Here is a 23,219-nt window from a genome sequence, read left to right as displayed (position 1 = left end):
CACACACACACACACACACACACACACACACACACACACACACACACACACACACACACACACACACACACACACACACACACACACACCTGAAGGTGTTGGAGCAGAGAGCGGTCTCATCATAGCTGGCGAGAGCGCTGGCTCCCTGGTTCCCTGACATCATGTCCTCCAACGAGGCCTGCTGGATCACATCAAAACTGACACCCAGACTGGCTCCACCCTCCATGTCATTGACATGTTGAGATTGGAGGATGGTGTTAACTGCCAGGCTCTGCAGGTCCAACTCCACACACACTGAAAGAAACAGAAACAGGGTCGTCCACAAAGACAGAGAAAGACGCTTCATAAAATATGCAGTTGCTTTATGATTTGTTTGCGTCTTCTTGGACGCAGATTAAGTGTGTTCCTGGTGTGTGAGCACCTGTGGAATAGCATCCTTGAGAATTGATCTCCACAGAGCCCCTGTCATCACTTTCCATGACCAGGCGACTGTCATCGGCCTCTTTTCCTCCGAGGTCGGGCCTGGCTGTGGGAGAAAGCCACAGCAGGTGGTTGTGTTTCCGTAGATGTCTTGCCAGGAACAAGTCTGAGCCGAAGATCGACACATCCTGAGGCAAGTTCCCCACAGGTAAGTGGTAATACCTGAAAGCAAGGGTTTGTATTACAAGTTAAAATGTTTCCTGAAACAAAATCGGAATGCCGTCAACACAAATTACAAACTGAGAACAGACTTTACTAGAGACTACAGCAACAAAGCGAGCATGCCGGGGTGTTGGTAGAGAAGTCCACAGAGCTAGCAGTGTGTAGTTCGTACCTGGCCATGTCGAAAGCCTGCGACAAGCAGCTGTCCAGGTTGAGGTAGTGGCGAATCATGCGCCGGGCACCGTGGCGTTGCCAGTCCAGCACGTTATAGCTGATCTCCTCAACCACGTGTACTGGAACGACTGGAAACTCTTCAAGCACCGGCATCCCTGCTGCCAACCGCCGCAACTCCCAGTTTGACTGCACGGCGATGAGGGTGGGCCCACGGCGCTCATCCTGTCAGCAGCAACAGACACTCGGTTATACATCACCAATTTATTTACCAACATGAACAGAAGTAGCGGTAGTCGGTGTGTGTAATAATTAGAAGATAACTGCGTATTTTAACAGCTCCAGTGCGTTTTACCTTGTAGTTTAGAAGTATGCGTTGAAGAGCGCGGTTAATAGCCTTTGCGTCGTTTTCAGCTCGGACCTCAAATTTGTGTTTCTCTGGAGGCAGGAGTTCTTCGCTCGTCTTCTCCAGGAGAGCAGTGCGCTCAGCTGTGTAGAGGTTAGTCAGGTTGGGCATCTGGTTGCTTCTGACCTTTAGGAGATAAAATAAAGACCGACCTTAAGGATTGTTCTCTGCCAGCTGGAAAGGGATGCATCGACATTGATATCAGCCTTATTTCTCCTTTTGTAAATCAAATAGAAAATCTACTATTAAGCTTTCACTAAAGCCACCACGCATTTGTCAGCACTTGACAAGATATGAGTCAAAAGACCAACACGATGACCGTGGAAGAAATAAGGAAACCGGTTGTTCTTACTGTGTCCAGGATAAAGATGCTGGCTTTGCGCTGAGAGGGGATGAACAGGCCAAACAGAGCTTTATGACCCTGACTGTGATGATACAGGTAAATGTGGCGAACACTCCCTGAGAGGACAGAGGAAACATAACACCAACAAATATTAGGTAAATGGTAAATAAAAAAAAAAACAAACAGTCAAAACAATAATCCCTATAAGATCATTCTGACATCAATTCAAAGTGACCAGTGTGTCAGGCGGGTCTTACCAGGTTCCAGGTAGCTGAACTGGGCCAGAGACCTCATCTCCAGATGCTCCAGGTCAAAAGTGTCAGCCTCCCTGCCAGCCAGATCCCTCACAACATGTTTGTTGACCATGCACACACATCCGAGCTGCACCAGTGCACGAAACAGCAACGGGACCTGAAGGAGAGCGGTGCATTCCGTTTACAATGGCATACCAGCTGGACTCGCACACAGAAAGCATCATGAGAGAGGTTATGAAAACCTCCTGGAGGTCTATATACTGTACCTGTGTTTCATATACTCCTTCAATGTCCGGGGCAGACAGGTCAGCGTTGATCTCATTGATGTGCTGCTGATACATGTCCTCTGGTACACAGTACTCATAAAGGTAGTACACGATGTTGGAGCGAGGCAGCATGCGGTTCACCTGAAGACGAAAAAATGGATTTTTTTATGACAACACATTTATAAAAACATTAATGCATTTTTTTTTTTTTAAATCTGCATTTTCTTATTGCATACCTTTTTGTATGTGGCTCCCTCCTCCTGTTTGGGGACTTTCTGATTGACATAGAAGACCCGAGTGATGTTGAGCTTCATGCAGTGGAGGTCATTTCCAATCACAGCCCACAACTTGTACAGACCAGGATGACTAGTCTCTGCAATCTGAGAGGAACACGAGAGAAGATTAGAGGATTTTCTTTGGATTATGACCTTTGTTAAACTGACTCGAGGATGATAATGGGGTGACCTTCACCTCACCTGCACAATTTGCCACGGCATGTCCAGGATGCTGCGTGCGGTTCTGCGGAGGAAGCTTCCCAGGCCGGTGGTGGGGCCATCTCTGATCACTCCTCCCCCTACGGGCTGAGCTACCCCATCCAGCAGCCTCCTCCTCTTCTTTCTCTCCTTCCTCTGTCTCAGCTGCAGCTCCCACTTCTTCTTATGGTAACGCAGCCACACTAGCCGCTCCTCCTGTATACAGACACAAACGTTTTTTGAACAAAGTGTCTCAAAATATCTGTGTCATGTCCAATATATTCAGAAGGCATTAGCAATTGCCTTAAGACGAGGAATCATGTGACACAACATGCAAAACGTTGTGCTTGTTGCCGCTAGCTTACCCGGGTCTTTCCCATAGGTGGGGGCGGCCCCAGGATCTCTCTCCAGGACTGAGTGAGCTCGACATCCTGAGACTCCACCTGGCTGTCCTCTCCCTGAGAAGCCCGCTTCCGCTTGGTGCTGATGAGGATGGCTGGCTGCAGAGGTTTGGCTCGCATCCCAAAGTCCTCTATGTCCGCAGCTTGGCCTGCTTCAAGAGGCTGATGGGCCACCTGAGAGAAAAGCAAAAAACAAGAAACGGTGCATAACGGGGCAGCAAGGTGGGCTAGTGGCCGGAGACACTGCCTCTAACCAGAGGAAAGTCACCTCGGGAAACATCCCTTGAGTTTCTGACCCAGGACTGTGTTGACACTTTGACAGAACATGTTGCTGTGAGGTGAACAAACCTGTCTCTTGCCCTCACTGGTGAACAGCTCACTGATTTTCTTTTGCTTGTAGATATCATTTTTCTCCAGGAGTTTCTTGTGAAGCCAGTCAGGGTGCCTCACTCTGGGTACCGGGTTCTTCACCTGATGATGAACAGAAACAATTAAAATCCTATCGTTACATCAGCCAAGGACAGACAGCGAGATGAATGAAATGCGTTTGATTTTTACCTGTTGAAGAGCTGCAGGGATGGTGATGATTTTCTGAATGGCACTTCCCAACCGCTCGATGTAATAACTCCAATCAAGAATCTGAAAAGGTCCACCAACAGAAATTTGAATGTCAGAGAAAACTCACACAGAACACTAAAAGCAAGTGCATAAAATGTTTGTTTACAAACTCACAGCGCGGATGTCCAAGTCATGCAGGCTGGGCAGCTTCAACCACTTACGAAGGAAATGTTTCTTCACACTGGGCTCTGCCTGGAAGATGGCGAGAGGAATGGCTCTGATGGAGAAAGACAATCAATCAGTGGGAAACCCAAAGCTTTTATTTCTTGTATTATCACAAAGTGTTTGTTCTCCAAACATTTACCATCTGACATCATTTCATTTGATCCCGCCGACATCAGAAAATCTATCACATCTATTATTATGGCAGTGTGTTTTTAACCAAGATGTTTTTGTACATGTTTTGGCATTTTGTGCCCTTATTGGACATCTTACAGTGTAGATAGAGAAGGAGAATACTGTAATAGTTTGAGTAATAAAAGTGTATTTTCAGAGCTGTTGTCCCACCTTTCTGTGACAGGCGAACCCTCGGGTTTCCGGGAGATGATGTAGCGACAGCTCAGACCTTTATCTTTCACCATTTGGTCTCCCAGGAACTCAGCCAGTCTCTTAGCCGTGCTGATAGACGTGGACTTCTGCTCTCCGTAGTCCTCCAGCCTTCTGGACATCGAACGATTCTCTGAAATCAGTTCAAACAGCTCCATATCTGGCATGTTGGCAGCCTGGAAAAGCAACGAAGTAAATCAATCAGCTTTTGTGAGGAAGACAACTAATTATTTTCAGATATTTGCTAAACGCCTGGTTGACCCAAGTTACACAAAACACGTCTGAAAACATGATGTGAATATCTTGTAAGACTAGAATGCTGTTTTATACATTTTGATCACAGGTTTTTACCTTGCTGTACAGAACGTCCAACCAGTAGTCGGCCACTTTGGCCACGGAGGAGTACACCTCCTCCAGAGTGGTTCCTTTGAGGAAAGCCTCAAACACCGACGACTGAAAAATCTTAATGAGCTGGAGCTCTCCCCTCCTCTTCACTTCAAAACCCTTCAACTCAGCCAGAGAGCCGTCCTCATTAAACACAGCGTACCTGAAATGAACAGAGGAGACTTAAATCACAACCTCTGAACATTTTAAAATGAACATTGCCCATTCACCAATCAACCAGGGACAGTGAAACATTACACCTAATCACAGAAAAACACAATCCTCTAGTGCTTTACCTTTTCTTCAGCTTCTTCCCTTCCTCCTTCGAGGCCGGCAGGATCATGGCCAGATACGGTCCGTCCACCTCAAAGAAGATGCTGTTCTCCGACTTGATGTTGTAACTGAGGGACGCGGGGTCGATCAGCTCGTGGTACTGATCGTTGGTGAATCCCTCCTTCACCAAGATGTTCAGCATGGCCCCTGGGTAAGAGATGGTCACCTTGGGCTTCTTCTCATTGCTGGTTTTCACCACAAAGTTCTCAGGGAAGGTATTGGGCAGGACACACCAGATGCCATCGGTGTCCAACTCGAGGGGCCTCCTGAGTTGCGGAGCAGTAGAAGTGACAAACGTGGTGAATGCGAAAATGGAAATGTATTGTTTTTAAATTCACGTATTAGGAAGTTTGTCGAAGTCTTTCATTTCGATGATCTAAGCCAGTCATGCAAGCGTAATATGACCTGCAGTATAAACAACATCTGCTACTAAAGTAAAAGAGCAGGCGCTGGATAAAAGCCCAAATATTGGCAAGAATCTGCTGGATCCCTTCCAGCTCCATCTTTCGTGAGTTGGAGCTGACCTCGCACTGACCAAAGAGGGGATTTCTGCGATGCGGTATCTCCTTATCGATATGACACTCACCCTATCTGTTCGATGAGCTCTCTGGCCTGAGTGATGATGTTGGCTCCGGTGTAGCACACGATGCCAGCCATCTCCATTGAGTACCAGCGCGCCCTGATGGAAACACGAAGGCAGCACAAACATCAGGTCTGCAGCAGAGTGCCGCTAAGCAATGCCCGATGTCACCAGCAGCGAAGGCTTAAGAGCTCACGTAACAGTGCACGTAAGGAGATATTTGATGATCAGATTGATTGACTCCTACCCTCTCCTCATGACGTAGCCGTAGAAAGAGTTCAGAATACATTTGTGAGCCATCTGAAGGGAATCGTACAGGATCTCCATGTTTTTGCAGCGCTTTATCTCAGCAGCGTCTCCGCTGTCCTGAGCCGCTGACAGCTTCTTCTTCCACACCTGAAGCAAAGGTAGCAAGTACTTTACAGCAAGTGATTTTAATGGGCAAGAAGAATTTCAAGCACAGAGTGCAATTACAAGTTGTGTTTAACAGCTGAACTGTGAGAAATTGAAAGGAAAAAAAACTCATTCGAAATATATGGAAATATGTAATGAATTGAAAATAGCATACAACAGATGGTTGTAATTTAATTTGCTGTAAATACCAAAATGTACCTTGTGAAGTCCTTTGAATTCGTACCGGCGATCTCTGAACGCTCTCACGGTGTCGACGTAGAAGGAGTTTTCTCTCTGACAGATGGTGGTGACTCGCTCCTCCCGCTTGGTGACGTGTATCTTCTTATAGGCCCTCCTACAGTAGTCTGAGACAAAGGCAAGACAGGTCGTACCGTGGTTTGGAGTTCAGTATTTTAGAATGCTAATATACCCAAAATCTAAAAAAGAAAGAAAGAAACGAAAGTACCTGCCAGACGTTTCTTCTCATGTTTGGCCTGCTCCTCCCTGTTCAGAGCGTGGAAGGCCCGCGGTGGACCGTTGGGGAAATACGGCGGGAACTTCTCAGACTCAAGTTGCTGCTGGATGCGGTGGAACTCACTGCGGCTGGCCGGCACTGCAGACGGAGGGAACAGTGTGAATTTATTTGACTGTATTCAACCCCACATGAACACTGTAGGAGCGCTGTTGGCAGGTTTTGAGTCTTTTAGCTCCTCAGTTCTTTGTCATAAACATAACAATAACTTACTGATTTCCCCTCTCCATTGCCAGGCCATCCTCCTCTGGCAGGTGGCTCCAGGCTTGTTAAAGTCACAGGCAGCACACGTGGCCTCATCAACCATCGCGGATGGCTGTAAAAGTAGAAAATGAAGTATTGAATTCAATGCTTTTCTATATTTTTCATCCCGTGCATATTGCTTTTGAGTTTTCCTTTACCTGCAGGCGGTTGGTGAGGATGATATTTGGGTACATCGCCCCAACGTCCAGATGGTAGATGAGGGGGCATTCAATCCTGTTTGGGACCTCCTTCAGGGAAGTCAGCTTGTTTTTAATCTCCTCGCAAACCTGAGAAGAAAAATATATATATTTAACAACTTCAACATTTAAAAGCCAGTGCCCAAATTGGAGTCAACATACCTCATTAAAGTTGGTGATTTGCTCCAACGGTATTTTCTCCTCTTCCTCAATGGCATGGCGGATCGTCATCTCAACTCTTTGCAGCAGGAAGTCAAATGCAGCCGGGTTCTGTCAATGCACCAGACCAAACTGTCACGCTCAACACAAGCAGAAAGCAGTGGAGTGAAGAAACCGGCTGTATGTTGAACTGAGACATACCATCTTGAAACGGCAGGGGATGTCACTGCGAAACACTCCGGACTCCAGCGCCTCCACGTGGCCGCCCACGTAGGTCTCGGAGTCCATGACGTGGCCGTCGTCGGTCATTTTGTTGAACACCTGCTCCTGCTTATTGGGGAAGATGATGTTTGCGTGGAAGGCCTGCACCATGAGCAGAGCTTCACACAGAGTCCCAGAGCCTTTACGCAACACCTGGAAGAAAAGACAGGATTATTTAGAAACGCACTATATTATTTTAGATTTTAGCGTTTTATATACGTTTATTTTTTTAACAAAAGACAAACCTCATCGGGCTCCATGGGGATGATGGTGCACAGAGCGAAAATGAAGGGGTGAACATATTTCATGTACAGGTAATATGTGGCCACGGCATCTGACACAGAGTAGGTAGCTAGAGTCTAACAGAAAAGTAGAGAAAAGACAAAGTCAACAAAATAAATAAAGTGAATTCTTTATTTCCCCGAGCTGTAAGAAGTCCATTAGTGTACCTGTGGCTCTTCAGTTGCCATGCGGCACATCTCCTCAGGGTCCAGCTCCACTGGGTCGTAGCCCAATTTGGCTTTCGCTGCTGCCTTCAAATTATGACTTCCCACCGGCAGATAGCTGTCTCTCTTTACCCACCTGACACAAGAGGAGAAGCAGGTTGGAAGGATGATGTGAGAAAAACAAAATGATCTGAAATTAATCCCTATGCATATGTTTAAGTAAACCACACCGAGATCATTTTAACAGTGTCAGAGGGCTGCAAACCTTAAGCAGTCCATGTGGATGGCCTGAGTGGACTTGTACTCTCCCTGGTTATCCTTCTGGAAACCGATCTCCCGGTGCATGTTCAGTCCATGGAGGGCAGCCCGGGTCTCGATGAAAGGCCTTGAAAGAGTGGAAACAGAGTGAGCGAGGTGAGAGATAAACGTCGGAGTATACGAATCATTTTTACAGAAACAGCAAATGACGGCTCACCAGTCAAAGAAGTCTCCGTTGTAGGTCACAAAGATGTTTGGCTTGGTTTCTTGAACGTGATCAAACCACCTCTGAATGAGAGCCGCCTGCGGCCAAACCCAGATCACCACATGTTATTAGTTATTACGCAACCACAGAGCGTTACATTAACCTGAACTAAAATATAAATACTTTTGTTTTCGCTCCCATTTCCCCATGAGTTAAACACTTTTTCTGTTCACTTAAAATGCTTATTTCTCTCACATTTGTAAAAAACAATAAATCATGTTAGTGAGCACTTCTCCTTATGTATTAGGCACTCTGAACTATGCTTTGCAAGGAAGAAATACTAACACGGTTTTTAAAATTTGTGAAAGATGAGCCTTTTGAGTGCCTAGAAAAAGTCTTTTAGATCTTTTAATTTATGGGAGCAAAAACAAAAGTGTTGCATTTTTATTTATTAATTATATATTTTCATCTTTGAAGACAGTATACACAGTATATCTACCTCGTCATCCTCGTTGAAAATGGTGAACGGGCCTTCATATTCAGGCTTAGGAGTGAATTCAAAATCCTCGATGTTCTCAGAGACGATCTCTCTGTTTGTGATTAGAAACCCCTTTAAAAATCAAACACAGAGTTAGTCAAACTGACACATTAGTAACAGAATACTACATATCATGAATACAACTCACCTGTCCATCAATCATGTAGGACATCATCATAATCTGATCGCTCTCTGCGTCCGGGAATTTCAGTGGAAGCTTGGTGGTCTCGATGTCGAAAGCCATAACAACAGGGTCCTAAAAATAACAAAACAAAACAATGCTTTAATGAAGTCGCTGAATCGACGTAAGATCCCATGTTGCAACGTAATAAATAAAATCCTCATACTGGTCGCTCCACAAGATCGTCTCTCCTAATGATCTCCGGTGGGTAAGCGCTGCCTCTGTATCGAACATTATACCAGTGAGCCTGAGAAATAAAGACAGTAGAGATCAGAACAACAAGCACGCGAATCCTCTAAAACATCGGGACGACAGGAATCGATCTTTACCACGTGGATCTTGAGGTCGATGGACAACCGCACATGATAGGGCACATCGTACTCCCTCATGTCCACGATGTTGTCCAACTGGTCTGAGATACTCTTTGAACTCCCGGCTTCATCTGCCGAGGCCACATTGCCCCCCGATAGGGCACTGCAAAAAAACAACAACGTGTGTCAGCGGATCAATATTAAACTGGAACTAACAGGTCATTATTAGAAACTGATGGTTCGGTGGTACCTTGATAACATTGCGGTGTAGGAGTCGTTGGACTGCTCCCTCTCTCTGTTCTTGCGTACTGCCGGGGAGATCTCACGCTTTACCTTCATGAGGTCGTCCACGGTGCTGAATGACAGCTTGACATAGGTTCTCTTCAGCCCGACGAGATGGTTCGGCTGAGGAGAACAGGCCAGCACAGTTCAACATGTTGGTAAATGTGGCCGTTGTGTTCAAATCTCCTTTCTGTTACATAATATACACGAAAAAAACAAAACTCTCACCAGGTCGAGGTCCTCTTTTGGGATAACTTCAAGCTTCGCCACCTTTCCTTGAAACTTTCTCGAAAAGTACGAGATGACTTCTCTCTCACAGTTCTGAAAGTAAAGGCGTCTTTAAGGAGCAAGTTGTTGAAAGTGATGACATGGCATGAGAACCAAATGACAAACACCGTCTTACCCTTTTAGTAGCGATGTAGAAATATGGCTTGAATGGGAGGGCCACCTACAGACAGGATGTTAGAGCAGTGGAGAAGGCTGTGAGGTGCACATTTTAATGTTTCATGATTATGTTTTAAAAAAAACAATATCACACCTTGAACCTGCTTCCATCGTCCTGTATGAAATAATAGTCCACAGCACTGATCATCCGCTTGTCCTCGTCCAGGATCTCAGTCTAAGAAGTAGAGAAGTGTCTCATTTAATACCAGACATTCAACAGGCCAGATATGACACCGTGTGTGTGTGTGTGTGTGTGTGTATACTTACAGGATGCATGTTGATCAGCCAGCCCGTTTTCTCCCCCGGCTCCTTCATCCTGTCGAAACCGAAGCGGGTATCCATCTCGTCGGTGAACTGGCTGCGCTCGAGCCGCTTGAGGGCCGACATCGCGGATCCATCGTCCCTGTTTACAAACACACACAACAGCTACTTTACACAACAGGTTGCATATGTCACATACTAAATACCACTTAGAGTATTTCGTGTCCGTCTAGACTACTTTCAGAGGAAGCATGGATCAACTCACTGGTTCTCCTGGTCCCCTCCACTTTGTCCTCGCTCCGCTTTGTACCGTCCACTGTTTTGTAGAACCATCTTCTATCTTCGGTCTGCCGGCTGCCACACGGCGAAATAAACCAAACTCCCGCTCGGTTTGTTTAAACCTGTCAGCAAAGCTGCATTTGAAACGTTTTAGAAGTTATTTCGACGGTTTGACCTCCGCTTTTATCTGTCGCTGTCACTGACGCTGCTTGTGTTTTCTTATTTTGGCGCGTTCGTGCAGTTGCCGCGAGAGGAGCGCAGAGAAGAAGATCAAAGATCGTTCATAAGACAGAGGAATCACTCAGACCGAGAAATCAACACCGTTTTGAGTGGTAACGTAAAAGCCCACAAACTTCAACCATGGACACCTTTGCCTTCTCTCATTCATCACATGTTCATTGTAAATTCATTAATTCACACTTTAAAGTTTCAGGGACTGACTTTCATTTACAGACCGGACAACAAGTGATTATTTATTTTATCCATGTGTTTAACCACTGAGTGAGACACGTGTAACAGACACGATCTTTGGTGGGATTCTTGTTTCCTGGGAGGAGCTTGAAGCCCCTCCCTGCGCATGTTTACCATGGAGGTGGTGTATTGTGGGTCGTGTGGGAGGCAGAAAGAGAGACTGGAGGTAGGTGGCAGTGACGTTTCCTGCTGCTGTTAGGAACGTTATTTAAACTGTTAAACCTTTAACAACGGTGCAGCTCCCTTTGTGCGGAGTGTGAGGTCTCGGTGGAGATAATTAGATATTGAAGGATGCAGTTTAATCAAAATAACTTGGCTGTCAGCTAACTCGCTAGCCTGGTGTGTATTGCAACAACAACAACAACGACTGAGCAGTGCTGCCCGTTAGCTGTAGTGGTGAGAGTAATTAAATTATGCTTTTACACGTGAATACCGCTTTTAAAAGTTATCTTAACTCATTTAAACCCGAGGTTCATGTCGTTCACACAAACTGACTTCATGTTTGAGCTTGAAGAGCAGGTGGATTTTCCTGTCCAGCAAAAAACATGGTAACAAATTGAACATTTTCTGTCAGAATTGACTAACTTTAACATCGTGCTTTGTCTGAACTTCGTTAAGTAGTTGTTAGTTGATAGTTTATTGCACACTGGTTTAGGTTTAGTTCAGTTTGCAGGTGATACGCCTAAATTTAGTTTGTTTACATTTTGACGGTCGGTTGAGGTCAGCATGGAGCTAAAGTGACCACACTACCTCTATCTCCTTTTGTTATGTAGTGGAGTCACTAGCGTTTATATTAAATGATCAGTACTCTCAGAACTGATTTTTTAAAATATGACACATGAAATGAAAACGTTTGCTATTCTTATGAAGAAATGGTGTTTCTGTCAAAGTCAAAGTGGCTCCAGAGGACTAATGCCTCCTTGTCTCTGTGTTGAATCACATTCAATTCATATTAATATGTTTCATTTTCATTTGAAATACAGATTCAAGCTGACACAAAGAATCCATTTGTTTCACACAGATATTAATATAATCCTTGATTTTTATTTTTTTTTATTTTTGTGCTTTCGGATGCTCATTAATGCTGTTTGTTTGTGTGTTTGTGCCTCCTCACCCTCAATGTTGACCTTTACCCCATATGAAGCAGCCACACTTGGCTCTCCTGGCAGCTGTTACAGACAGGCTGATTACTGGACACTGGCTGTGGAAGGTAGCCTGACAGACTCTACTGGTATAGCTGTACACCATGCATACCATCCAGTCATGCATAGCTATCTTGAGTTAAAGCTGTTGTTGTTAAAGTCGAGTATGAAAGTAACCCACAGAGGTTATCTCAAATTACCCAGCATGCTTCTGTCCCGAGAGGGCTTCAGCCTTCTGATCACCTCAAAGGAAATGTCTTTAGACTAGAATAATGCACAGACAGCTGTAATAGCATTATCACAAAAAGTCACTTAATCGAGGTCCAACTGTTTTTTGAGGCTGACTTTCATATTTGAGAATTAATAATTCTGGTAAATTATATATTGACAGATTTTTTACTTAAACACTTATCGTAAACAGACATTTTTTACAAGGATCCCTTTAAAATTGGTTGTTGGTGAATTTTGTCAAAGACTGAATGAGACATTTTACTGTACTAAACTCTATAGTGGACAAAGTATGCAATGCTGTCACTGTTATATGATAATGTAATATAATATGTATTAGATTTATCAGTCAACAGTCACTTTTAATGCCACCAAAGCTGTTATTACCACGTGGGGTGAAAGAGATATCCCACTTATGTGATAAGTCTCATATGACATATAATTTCCACTTTGCTCTTTTTGCAGTCTCAGTGGAATGCCTGTAAATGTTCCATTTGGTAGTTTTGGGATTAATCCTATGGATATTTTTGCGACTGTGGAGGAATAATACCAAGACGGTAACAATGCCCGTGAAAAAAGAGGAATCTCCGTCTGGCTGCGGTCCACCTGCAGCCGAGGAGGACATGCCCGCTGCACAATCCCCTCATCCAGGCGAACATTCCCTGTCATCGGATCCTACTATCTCAACACACAATGGGGATAACAGTCCTCAGGCCAGCAGTGCCTCTGCGGGTCTTGAAGTTAAAGCAGTGGACACTGAGGTTTTGCAGGCGTCCTCTGAGATAAATGCAGAAAAGTCATCACGGCGAATGAACACCCAGAAACCTCCCAAAACCAAGGTGCCAATGCTGAGCTCGGAGCCCGAGGCGAGGGCTCGCCTCAAGTTCATTCTCGGAGCATCGGAGGACAACTCTTCAGACGACGAACCTCTGGTCACTAAACCTCCAAGCGGTGCATCTCTGCCACCAACCTACGCCCCCAAACCTTTTCCTCAGCAGGTGTCCTCTGCAGGGCCACAGACCAGCTCCTCAGGCATGAAGTAAGACCTTGTTTCTATAGCATTGATTTAATGTCAGCTCTCTAGGGTCAAGCATGTTTTCATCAAGACACAAAGGGGAAAAACCTTGTCTAGAAGTTGTAACTCTGGCATGTGACATAAGAAGCATCTCTCTCACACTTTGTCTGAGGGACTTAAATTAACTCATGGGTTGTTTTTTAAGGTCTGGCAGAGGATGTATTTTCTCAAAATATGTGGGTCAAACACGTGGCCACGTTGGTGACGGGCCGTTATGTTCCTACTTGCCCTGTCTCCACAAGCTGTGCCTTATCACCTGACTGGGTGGCGTTGACCTGCGCTGTTGTCGCACGCCAAACACCCCCGACTCTATTATTGGAACAAGAGCCTGCACCAAACGACTTTGAAAACTGTGGTGTGACTCTAGGTTACAACACAGCAAACAAAAGACACTTAAACATTTCTTTTGTTTGGCGCACACATCTACATGCTCAGCTTGACATGCTTAGTTGGATTGATTTACCCAAATGCTTAAAGCTATGTGTGCTAGCAGGACGTGTGAGAAGCATCATGAAGGAGAACACGGTAAGAGATTTTCCTCTCCCCAAATCTAATCCTTAGAATCATCTTCCTGCAGTTCAGAGGAATAGTTTTGTCGCAGAAGAAGATGCACTTGTGAAAAATGTTTAATGGAAAACAGATCCTTTTGTGCATGTGCGTGTACAAAGATTTCACCCTTTTCATGTCAAAGAACTTTGGCTACAGACTTTGCTTAGATAGTAGTTGCTTTCTTTTATAAACGAAGTTGAAGGAACACTTTCGTCCTGATGTCGGCCTTGCCTCTTTGTATATTTAGAAGAAGCAGCCTGGTGATCTGTCACAAGGATCTGTAGATTATTTTGCTACAAATGTGGGAGGGGAGAAGGGAGGGAGCACATGAGAGGAAGCAGTTTATAGCGGTCTCTTTGTTTTTTGCCTTCGATTTTAAATTCTAGTTTCACCACTAAAAGGTGTTAAAGTATACCGTATAATGGAGGGAAACGGCTGTCAGGGTCTCAACTTGTGCCCATGTCTCTGAAGGTAAGTGCTATTTAAAGTTGGATTCCGTTTTGTGTAATTTCATACTTGTGCTGCATAGTTTATTATGTACATGTATCATGTGCTTTACGTTGCAGCTGCAGAAACAATAGAAACATGCGTAGTGACTTTGTATGAAAGTAGAATAGATACGGGAGTCACTTTGTGAACAGGGAGGATCCCTCGTGTGGTCTTACTGTTGTTAAATAACTGAGCAGAGCTTGTGTTTGCACACATGAGTGTGAGGAAATAGAAGAAAAAAACCCACTCCGACAATGTGTTCCCTCGAGGAGGGAAGTGTAAACACGACCGCAGTAACTATGAAGCAGGAACGAAATAAGCCAACAAGACTCAGTCACGTTTGTAAATAGATACTCCTCGGTTGGTTCAGTAAAGTACGTATGTGAATAAACTTCTGCCTCATATTCTGGAAGAAGATTAGAACGTGGATACACATGGGAGCACTGCGTGACACAGAGCTGCAAAAGGTGATCAAAAACTAGCTAAATAGCGGTGCAATCTCTATTTACTGAATGGTAGCACTGTTACGTTTAAAGTTCATATCGGCTGAGAAAAAGTTGCACTTCAACTTCACAACATCGCTCACTGATGCAACGCAGGTGTTTCTCAGTGATATCTCAACATGGGACAGAGTTTCCATGAGATGACTTGCGGTGCAATTGCAAGGAGACTTTGGAATGAACAAGGTTCCAGCCAGCTGATAATCGTGGTACGTGACATTATCTCAAGTCATTGCTTCGCATTTGTTTCCTTAAACTAAGCAGTGTTGAAAATGTCTCTTATGTGTGTTGTAATACAGGTGTTGTTTAAATTATAAAGGATTTCCAACAATGAAACGAACAGGTCAGAGACTTAACTACACTTTTGAATCTCGCAAGAATCTGAAGTCAAACATGTCCGCATGTCAGTAAACCAGAGGAAATGATCCACTTTTATAAAAATGTAGTGTGTGATCGTAAAACCAAAATGCTTTAGCTGTTTTTTCTGTGATTAGATGATTACATTGACAGCCAGATAATGGAGCCTGCAGGGAAACACTTGTAGACTCGATTGAACTCTCTTGATAATTATTATCACTGACTACTACGCAGACATAACCCAATAGTCCTTCTTGAATATAGTCATCTGTTAAAACTGCGGTAAACGAGAAGGCTATAGGTCAACTTCACTTAATCCCCGGACCAAAGTAATATCAGATATGTTTGCAAAATGGAAGCTCAGGTTCATGACAACATAGTTACATGAACTGCCATGAACTACAACTAGCTTGGCTGTTGATTTGTGATCTTTTTGAATATTTCTGAATATATATGTATGTATGTATGTATGTTTTATTAGTCATTACTTCTGTACATCTGTTGCGTGATTGGGCTCAGGTAAAGTTTGTATGAATGCATCAGGCTGATGACACATTTACCTTTTTATTGTCTCTTATTGTTGGTGAACATCAGACAGAAAGGGGCAACAGCGTGGACCTATTTTCTGTCATAAATAGCCGAGTTGTACATTGTTGATTTGAAGGTCTTAAATACATGAACTGGTCCACAGTCTCTTTGCCTGTAGAGGAGAGAGAGTGAACTTTAACTTGGGTTTTTGATTTTCAGTGCTGTTGCTCCCTTGTTGTTGCTGCTGTATAGTTTGTTTTCAGGTTCCTGGATTATTTGACATTTGTTTCATCTTTTATATGCAACAGAATACACGCAGGTTATTGTGTTTTGCTGTGTGGTTGGAAGAGACAACTAACCATGACCTTTCTACTCCAGGCCTAGCATGTCTGGCCTTCACTTGGTGAAGAAAGGACGTAAACACAGAAAGATGGACCTACAGAGGGACTTCACCGTGGCCTCTCCTGCTGAGTTTGTTACCCGATTTGGTGGCAACCGCGTCATCGAAAAAGTAAGAATGAAAGTCCTCCCTGTATATCTTTATCTCTGTATTTCATTGATCAATGACCATTTCTTAAGGCTACACAAGTGCTTTCTGTTTCTGTTGCAGGTGCTGATCGCTAACAACGGTATAGCTGCAGTCAAATGCATGCGTTCGATCCGCCGCTGGTCCTACGAAATGTTTCGTAATGAAAGGACCATCCGCTTTGTTGTCATGGTCACCCCTGAAGACTTGAAAGCTAATGCAGGTCATTGTGAACACGATGCTCATTATTATCTAGCAGAAGATATCCCCAATCATATCATATCCTAATCGTACCATATTACGTTGCTCGTTTCCCTCATAGAATACATTAAAATGGCAGACCACTATGTGCCCGTACCCGGTGGGCCCAACAACAACAACTACGCCAACGTGGAGCTGATCGTTGACATCGCTAAAAGAATCCCAGTGCAGGTGCTCTTTGACCCTTTTCCTTCTTTCTGGTCTGTAACCTCTTTGACCTTTGACTTTGCCTACCTGGTAACACAAATGGATAAATGACGTGTCTGTGTGTATCACTGTCAACAGGCCGTCTGGGCTGGTTGGGGTCATGCCTCAGAAAATCCCAAACTGCCTGATCTGTTGGACAAAGCAGGAATATGGTTCTTAGGTAAAATAAATCCAGTTTGAAACCACATAATTTAATTTAATTGTGTTTACTTGTCTCATTGTTAACTGACTGTATTCCTCTCAGGCCCGCCCAGTAAGGCCATGTGGGCTCTAGGGGATAAGGTGGCTTCTTCCATTGTGGCTCAAAGTGCTGACATTCCCACATTGCCGTGGAGCGGATCAGGTGATGATTTTCCTCCTGCACTGTCTCAGTTCACACAAACTCTACTATGTGTTTGTCAGTGTATTCATGTTCTTTGCATATGTGTTGCTGCAGGTCTGAGAGTGGACTGGGAAGAGGACGACCAGTTTCTGGGCAATGTCATCAGTGTTCCTCCGGTGGTCTACTCAAAGGGCTGTGTTCTTGATGTAGACGATGGACTGGCAGTGAGTATATTTTGCAAAGTCATCATAATAAAATCTTCACATTTGCTTCTTTTTTTGCCTAAATTATGATTCCCTTCACTGAATAATCTTTTTGCTAAATTTCATTGTATGTGGTGTTTCTTTGCAGGGGGCTGAAAGGATTGGTTATCCGGTTGTCATCAAGGCCTCTGAAGGGGGAGGTGGAAAGGGTATTCGAAAAGTAGAAAATTCTGAGGATTTTCCAAGCCTCTTCAGACAGGTTTGATTTGCTTTACACCCCCTTTTTTCACACAGTTGCATTTGATGTACGTCTGACAGCTATGTTGATGATTTGTTATTTTGAGTGCAGGTTCAGACAGAGGTACCCGGCTCGCCTATCTTCATCATGCAGCTGGCTCAGCATGCCAGACACCTTGAGGTTCAGATACTGGCTGATGAGTACGGGAACGCCATCTCTCTCTTTGGACGAGACTGCTCCATCCAGAGAAGGCACCAGAAGATCATAGAGGAAGCTCCTGCCACCATAGCTGCTTCCTCAACGTTCGAGCAAATGGAACAGGTTAGTTTACATCACTGCATGTATTATTTTCACCCCCGTAATTAACTTGTCTGGTTAAAACTTGACATTCGGTCTCTTCTTTCTGGCCCAGTATGCTGTGCGATTGGCCAAGATGGTGGGCTATGTGAGTGCAGGTACTGTGGAATATCTTTACTCTGAGGACGGAAGTTTCCATTTCCTGGAGCTGAATCCTCGCCTGCAGGTGGAACACCCCTGTACAGAGATGATCGGAGATGTGAACCTGCCAGCTGCCCAGCTTCAGGTAAAAGAAAAAGAATAATCAAACCATAGGAACAAAATATGTAACTATCTTCTTCCAGTTCTTCCATTTTTAACAGTTTTTTTTCATCTACCTTAGATTGCGATGGGCATCCCCCTTCATAGAATTAAGGACATCCGTTTGCTTTACGGAGAAACTCCGTGGGGGGACACCGTTATTAACTTTGAGACTCCAGAATGCATACCAAGTCCAAGAGGGCACGTCATAGCTGCACGGATCACCAGTGAGAACCCTGATGAGGTAGAGCGCAATTTCCCCAACACACCGTTTCGTTATTTTATTTATTTATTTATTATTTATATATATGTTCTTTTGATTTGCAACACTGACTCGTCATCCTTGTGCTCTCTCACAGGGGTTCAAGCCCAGTTCTGGCACCGTGCAGGAGCTGAACTTCCGCAGCAGTAAAAACGTCTGGGGTTACTTCAGCGTGGGGGCAACTGGAGGCCTGCATGAATTTGCAGACTCCCAGTTTGGACACTGTTTCTCCTGGGGAGAGAACCGTGAAGAAGCCATCTCGTAAGCCTCTTTTTTTAGTTCTTCTGATTTTGAGATATCTAATCTTTAACAATTAAAGAGCTTTCAGGTCAACAGCCAGTATCGCCCTAATGTTGTAACTGCAATGACCTGCCAACAGTATAATGACATCTTAGAAGACATCTATGCAATATACTTTTACAAAAATCCCAATTTCATAGTATAGATGTGTTTATCAGCTGTCATATTTGCCATGTGCTTCAGGAACATGGTGGTGGCTTTGAAGGAGCTGTCCATTAGAGGTGACTTCAGGACCACGGTTGAATATCTCATTAAGTTACTAGAGACGGAAAGCTTCAGAAACAATGATATCGACACCAGCTGGCTGGATCATCTCATTGCAGAGAAAGTGCAGGTAGGAGGCTGATGACCTTGTGCCATAGATCACACGGCTAAGTAGTCGGTCACTGAATTTGTGGTCGTTTGTTTTTCTCATGAAGCCACATGCTCTTCCTACAGGCGGAGAGACCAGATACCATGCTGGGTGTTGTTTGTGGGGCTTTGCATGTTGCTGATGCAAGCTTCCAAAAGAGCATGTCTGATTACCTGCATTCACTTGAAAGGTCAGTCGACACAGTCCAATCGTATTCACGTCTCACTGCAGTTCTCACTGTATCTTTATGTATTTGACCGATTTAAAAACTACTGCATCCATAGAGGCCAAGTACTGCCTGCAGCCACTCTCCTCAACTCTGTCAGTGTGGACTTAATATATGAAGGAGTCAAGTTCTGCCTCAAGGTATCTGCTTTATTCCCTTCACACGTTCCTTGTTTGACTCTTCCCTGTTTTAATCAATACGTTATCACCTCTGCTACCTGCAGGTTGCTCGCGAATCCCCAACAACTTTTGTCATCATGATGAACGACTCCAACATTGAGATAGACGTCCACAGGCTGAGTGATGGGGGCCTCCTGCTGTCCTACGACGGCAGCAGCCATATCACCTACATGAAGGAGGAAGTGGACAGGCAAGTGCTCTTGAATCCGTAGATCTAGTTTCATCTATTTGTTTGTTTGACTAGTTTTTCTCTGAATTACCTCATCCTCCCCCACAGATATCGCATCACTGTTGGCAACAAGACTTGTGTATTTGACAAGGAGAAGGATCCCACGGTGCTGAGGTCGCCCACTGCTGGTAAACTGCTGCAGTACGTGGTAGACGATGGAGGCCACGTCTTTTCAGGAGCGATCTATGCAGAGATTGAGGTGAGTGTGACAGATGTTGGTAAAATAGATTTCTTGAGGCATGCGATATTTTTGTTCACTGGCTGTTTTGCGCTGTGGTTTCAGGTGATGAAGATGGTGATGATGTTGACAGTGCAGCAGTCTGGTTGCGTCCACTTTGTCAAGAGACCTGGAGCTGTTCTGAAGCCTGGCTGCGTGGTGGCACGTGTAGAGCTGGATGACCCCAGCAGTATGCATCGGGTAAATTAATGGAAAATCATATAACGCCATATGCTCATAGTGTTCTCTTAATTGTGCCTTGTAATTCCTACCGCTTTATAACGTTATTGTGAAGTTCAGGTCTTGGCTGTTGGCCTTGTATCTGAAAATGTTTATTGTAACTTTTACCTGGTAAACAAATCATTCTATTCTTTGTCCCATGTTTCATTTTTAATCTGTTCTTTCCTGCTTTCACCTCCTGTCATAGGTGGAGCTCAACACGGCCATATTGCCACCGCAGCAACCACTGCCCATTGTTGGTGAAAAGCTTCACCAGGTGTTTCACTGTGTGCTGGAAAACTTGATGAAAGTCATGGCTGGCTACTGCCTTGAAGAGCCCTTCTTTAGCAACAAGGTACACAGCAGGCGTTCTGCCTCTACAGACTCTTAAATGATGTCATCGGTGTTAATCATATGTACATGTTCATGTCTGCAGCTGAAACAGTGGGTGGCTACCCTGATGAAGACCCTAAGGGACCCCTCGCTGCCGCTGTTGGAACTCCAGGAGATCATGACGAGCTTGGCGAGTCGCATTCCTCCCAGTGTGGAGAAAAATATCCGTAAAGTCATGGCTCAGTACGCGAGCAACATCACCTCTGTCCTCTGCCAGTTCCCGAGCCAAAGGGTGAGTGACGCTGACGCACGGGGACATATTGCTGGTTGCAGTTGTGAACGTTCTCAATGTAATCGGATGATGTTTCTCTTTGTTTATTCCAGATTGCAAATATTCTAGACAGCCATGCAGCAACCCTGCTGAGGAAGCCTGACCGAGAGGTGTTCTTCATGAACACTCAGAGTATCGTTCAGCTGGTACAGAGGTTAGTTTCATACTTTTTTTTTTTGTCAGATGCAGATTGTACAGCAGTAATACATAACGTATGGAACAATATCACATTGATTGACACATGTCTGAATGCGGCTGGTCCAGGTACCGCAGTGGCATTCGGGGTTACATGAAGTCTGTGGTTCTCGATCTGCTGAAGAGATACCTGCAAGTAGAGATACAGTTTCAACAAGGTGACGTTATTACATTAAACTGTAGATGAGTCATTTTCTTTAATAACCAAGGATTGTTTTCATAGCTAACGTCATTGTACTCTTGTTCTCACAAACAGCTCACTACGACAAGTGTGTTGTCAACTTGCGAGAGCAGCACAAACCGGACATGAGCCCTGTGCTGGAGTACATCTTCTCTCATGCCCAGGTTTCCAAGAAGAACATCCTCGTCACAATGCTTATAGTAAGGCCTCAAAACTGCCACGCATAAGTGACACAATCCTCAACACTAAAGTTTTAGTGAAAGACACTTTGTGCACTGTGTAGGACCAGCTGTGTGGAAGGGATTCCATGCTAGCAGATGAGCTCATGGCCATTCTGAACGAGCTCACGCAGCTTAGCAAGATGGAGAACTCAAAGGTGGCCTTGAGAGCCAGACAGGTAACGTCTAAAAACGCCTGTTAAGTGTCAGTTAAATATTATTATGTTTGTTTTAAATGTGTTTAATCAGGCTAAAAGACTGGATACCTCAAGTTGGATACTTTGTGAGACCCTCACCTTTTTAAGACCAGGTTATTCCATCTGTATGGATTTTATATTATATTTGTAAATGTGTCGTAGGTCTTGATTGCATCCCATTTACCATCATATGAACTGAGGCACAACCAGGTGGAGTCCATCTTCCTGTCAGCCATTGACACGTACGGCCACCAGTTTTGTCCAGAAAACTTGAAGGTCAGTCTCCTTGTGTGGAGACATTTCATTGTAATCATCAGTTCTTTTAGCAGCTTGAATATCAAATTAATATTTATTTTCTTTTGCACAGAAACTCATTCTCTCTGAAACCTCAATTTTTGACGTTTTGCCCAATTTCTTCTATCACGCCAACCAAGTTGTCTGCATGGCTGCCTTGGAGGTACTGTCATGGTATTAACACTTTTCTTTCTCATGCATTTTTATTTCTTAAGTCGTGATAATCTTGTTTCGTCTTGACTCTCAGGTGTATGTGCGCAGAGGTTACATCGCCTATGAGCTGAATAGCATCCAGCATCACCAGCTGCAGGACGGAACATGCGCTGTAGACTTCCAGTTTATGCTGCCGTCATCACATCCGAACAGGTAAAAAGAAATCCTTCACTGTACTACACTCAAAAGACTCTTTAAATAACACATTGTTGCCTGAATTACTGGCGAATCCCTCCCACTTCCAAAACTGGACAGATACCAGCTATCAGGCTGTGATGTTGTCACAATGTGTGGGAGCTTTTGTAGAATAATACCTCACTTTGTGGCTGTTTATAGATGAATCCAGGCTTTACAAAACAGTATTTTACTCTCCTTCAGCCATCCCGTCTTCATTATGACATTGACCTGAAAGATCAATAAACATCAATTGAATAGTTATCCTGTTCAGTGGTGCAGGTGGAGAGCCTATAAACTGCTGCTGTATCTGCTAATGGCTAACAGTGAATGCAGAATGCTTTTACCCACTGGACATGAATGTGATTGTGCACAGCATCTTGTTTAGTGCTTTAATCTAATCACAATGCCTTGAGGTAGAGGTACAGTTTGATCATCCACTGCTAATACTCACCTGTCAATCATCTGATTTCAGAGGGAGAAACCCTACTCACAACAGGTAGAGTAAAGCTCCTCCCAACCAGCCAAACCACCCGATCGTGTGTCCGTCTCACAGCAATGCATGCAGAATGTGCTGTGTTGCTTCTTTCCTTCTGTCCTGTGAAACCAGAAACCTGTGCTTCAGGACTCCTCCAGAGTCTCAAGTCCTTCTTAATTCACTTCTTTTTTTCTTTTTTTTTTGTTGCTTTGCAATACTGAGCATTTTGAGAGGGTTAATCTTTTATTTGTTCCGTGTTCCTCTTAGAAACTTCACGCCTGAGATTATGTTGACTGCTGCCGAATGGAGAGCCTGTACTCTCAGGCATTAGTCTTTGCTTCTTCAATTTGCAACTCCCCAAACAGATACAGTAACAATTGCTCCGGATAGCAATAGTTCATAATTCCTTTCAATTCCATACATGAAATATGCCCATCAAATGTGTGTAGTTATAACTGGATATGAGGGTGATCAGATGTTAATTGCTCTCTGTATGCATATTTGTAATCTTGGCTGTTCAG

General features: G+C 44.3%; 2 protein-coding genes across 9 annotated transcripts in view; one reads left to right on the top strand and one right to left on the bottom strand.

Annotated features, from left to right (window-relative positions):
* Positions 1–10,609, bottom strand: part of pole (polymerase (DNA directed), epsilon) — a 14,492-nt gene extending 3,883 nt beyond the window's left edge. Inside the window, exons 1-38 of the mRNA XM_031856116.1 lie at positions 10,394–10,609; positions 10,135–10,270; positions 9,962–10,042; positions 9,827–9,871; positions 9,652–9,744; positions 9,392–9,546; positions 9,160–9,304; positions 8,997–9,077; positions 8,798–8,905; positions 8,611–8,721; positions 8,124–8,209; positions 7,914–8,033; positions 7,652–7,784; positions 7,448–7,561; positions 7,143–7,355; positions 6,945–7,052; positions 6,744–6,872; positions 6,556–6,658; positions 6,277–6,423; positions 6,030–6,175; positions 5,665–5,813; positions 5,424–5,516; positions 4,801–5,103; positions 4,472–4,667; positions 4,082–4,296; positions 3,689–3,791; positions 3,515–3,595; positions 3,305–3,427; positions 2,921–3,130; positions 2,559–2,771; positions 2,319–2,462; positions 2,083–2,223; positions 1,820–1,973; positions 1,572–1,678; positions 1,169–1,345; positions 815–1,038; positions 422–642; positions 90–294 (exon numbers count right to left, since the gene is read on the bottom strand). Coding sequence (XP_031711976.1) covers positions 90–294; positions 422–642; positions 815–1,038; positions 1,169–1,345; positions 1,572–1,678; positions 1,820–1,973; positions 2,083–2,223; positions 2,319–2,462; positions 2,559–2,771; positions 2,921–3,130; positions 3,305–3,427; positions 3,515–3,595; positions 3,689–3,791; positions 4,082–4,296; positions 4,472–4,667; positions 4,801–5,103; positions 5,424–5,516; positions 5,665–5,813; positions 6,030–6,175; positions 6,277–6,423; positions 6,556–6,658; positions 6,744–6,872; positions 6,945–7,052; positions 7,143–7,355; positions 7,448–7,561; positions 7,652–7,784; positions 7,914–8,033; positions 8,124–8,209; positions 8,611–8,721; positions 8,798–8,905; positions 8,997–9,077; positions 9,160–9,304; positions 9,392–9,546; positions 9,652–9,744; positions 9,827–9,871; positions 9,962–10,042; positions 10,135–10,270; positions 10,394–10,461 — 5,381 coding nt within the window. The 5' untranslated portion in view covers positions 10,462–10,609. The remainder of the gene's footprint in view (positions 1–89; positions 295–421; positions 643–814; positions 1,039–1,168; positions 1,346–1,571; positions 1,679–1,819; positions 1,974–2,082; positions 2,224–2,318; positions 2,463–2,558; positions 2,772–2,920; positions 3,131–3,304; positions 3,428–3,514; positions 3,596–3,688; positions 3,792–4,081; positions 4,297–4,471; positions 4,668–4,800; positions 5,104–5,423; positions 5,517–5,664; positions 5,814–6,029; positions 6,176–6,276; positions 6,424–6,555; positions 6,659–6,743; positions 6,873–6,944; positions 7,053–7,142; positions 7,356–7,447; positions 7,562–7,651; positions 7,785–7,913; positions 8,034–8,123; positions 8,210–8,610; positions 8,722–8,797; positions 8,906–8,996; positions 9,078–9,159; positions 9,305–9,391; positions 9,547–9,651; positions 9,745–9,826; positions 9,872–9,961; positions 10,043–10,134; positions 10,271–10,393) is intronic.
* A 378-nt stretch (positions 10,610–10,987) lies between these two features.
* acacb (acetyl-CoA carboxylase beta) overlaps positions 10,988–23,219 on the top strand; it is a 20,999-nt gene continuing 8,767 nt past the window's right edge. The window contains exons 1-30 of one of the 8 annotated variants that reach the window (XM_031856206.1): positions 11,010–11,426; positions 12,023–12,088; positions 12,714–13,287; positions 16,125–16,257; positions 16,357–16,495; positions 16,595–16,704; positions 16,819–16,900; positions 16,985–17,083; positions 17,177–17,286; positions 17,414–17,524; positions 17,615–17,824; positions 17,916–18,086; positions 18,183–18,344; positions 18,460–18,623; positions 18,846–18,996; positions 19,101–19,204; positions 19,299–19,380; positions 19,464–19,609; positions 19,697–19,847; positions 19,932–20,066; positions 20,293–20,439; positions 20,521–20,709; positions 20,802–20,902; positions 21,013–21,101; positions 21,200–21,324; positions 21,408–21,521; positions 21,702–21,815; positions 21,907–21,996; positions 22,081–22,199; positions 22,696–22,719. In XM_031856206.1, coding sequence (XP_031712066.1) covers positions 12,734–13,287; positions 16,125–16,257; positions 16,357–16,495; positions 16,595–16,704; positions 16,819–16,900; positions 16,985–17,083; positions 17,177–17,286; positions 17,414–17,524; positions 17,615–17,824; positions 17,916–18,086; positions 18,183–18,344; positions 18,460–18,623; positions 18,846–18,996; positions 19,101–19,204; positions 19,299–19,380; positions 19,464–19,609; positions 19,697–19,847; positions 19,932–20,066; positions 20,293–20,439; positions 20,521–20,709; positions 20,802–20,902; positions 21,013–21,101; positions 21,200–21,324; positions 21,408–21,521; positions 21,702–21,815; positions 21,907–21,996; positions 22,081–22,199; positions 22,696–22,719 — 3,926 coding nt within the window. In that variant the 5' untranslated portion in view covers positions 11,010–11,426; positions 12,023–12,088; positions 12,714–12,733. Of the gene's footprint in view, positions 14,344–16,124; positions 16,258–16,356; positions 16,496–16,594; positions 16,705–16,818; positions 16,901–16,984; positions 17,084–17,176; positions 17,287–17,413; positions 17,525–17,614; positions 17,825–17,915; positions 18,087–18,182; positions 18,345–18,459; positions 18,624–18,845; positions 18,997–19,100; positions 19,205–19,298; positions 19,381–19,463; positions 19,610–19,696; positions 19,848–19,931; positions 20,067–20,292; positions 20,440–20,520; positions 20,710–20,801; positions 20,903–21,012; positions 21,102–21,199; positions 21,325–21,407; positions 21,522–21,701; positions 21,816–21,906; positions 21,997–22,080; positions 22,200–22,695; positions 22,720–23,219 lie in introns of all 8 variants that reach the window. The other 7 variants (XM_031856210.1, XM_031856209.1, XM_031856205.1 and 4 more) reach the window with 7 other exon arrangements.

This window comes from Anarrhichthys ocellatus, unplaced genomic scaffold (assembly GCF_004355925.1).
Source record: "Anarrhichthys ocellatus isolate YVR2014 unplaced genomic scaffold, GSC_Weel_1.0 scaffold17, whole genome shotgun sequence".
NCBI lineage: Eukaryota > Metazoa > Chordata > Actinopteri > Perciformes > Anarhichadidae > Anarrhichthys > Anarrhichthys ocellatus.
Note: the sequence above shows the minus strand (reverse complement) of the source record. Positions and strands in the feature narration are given on the sequence as shown.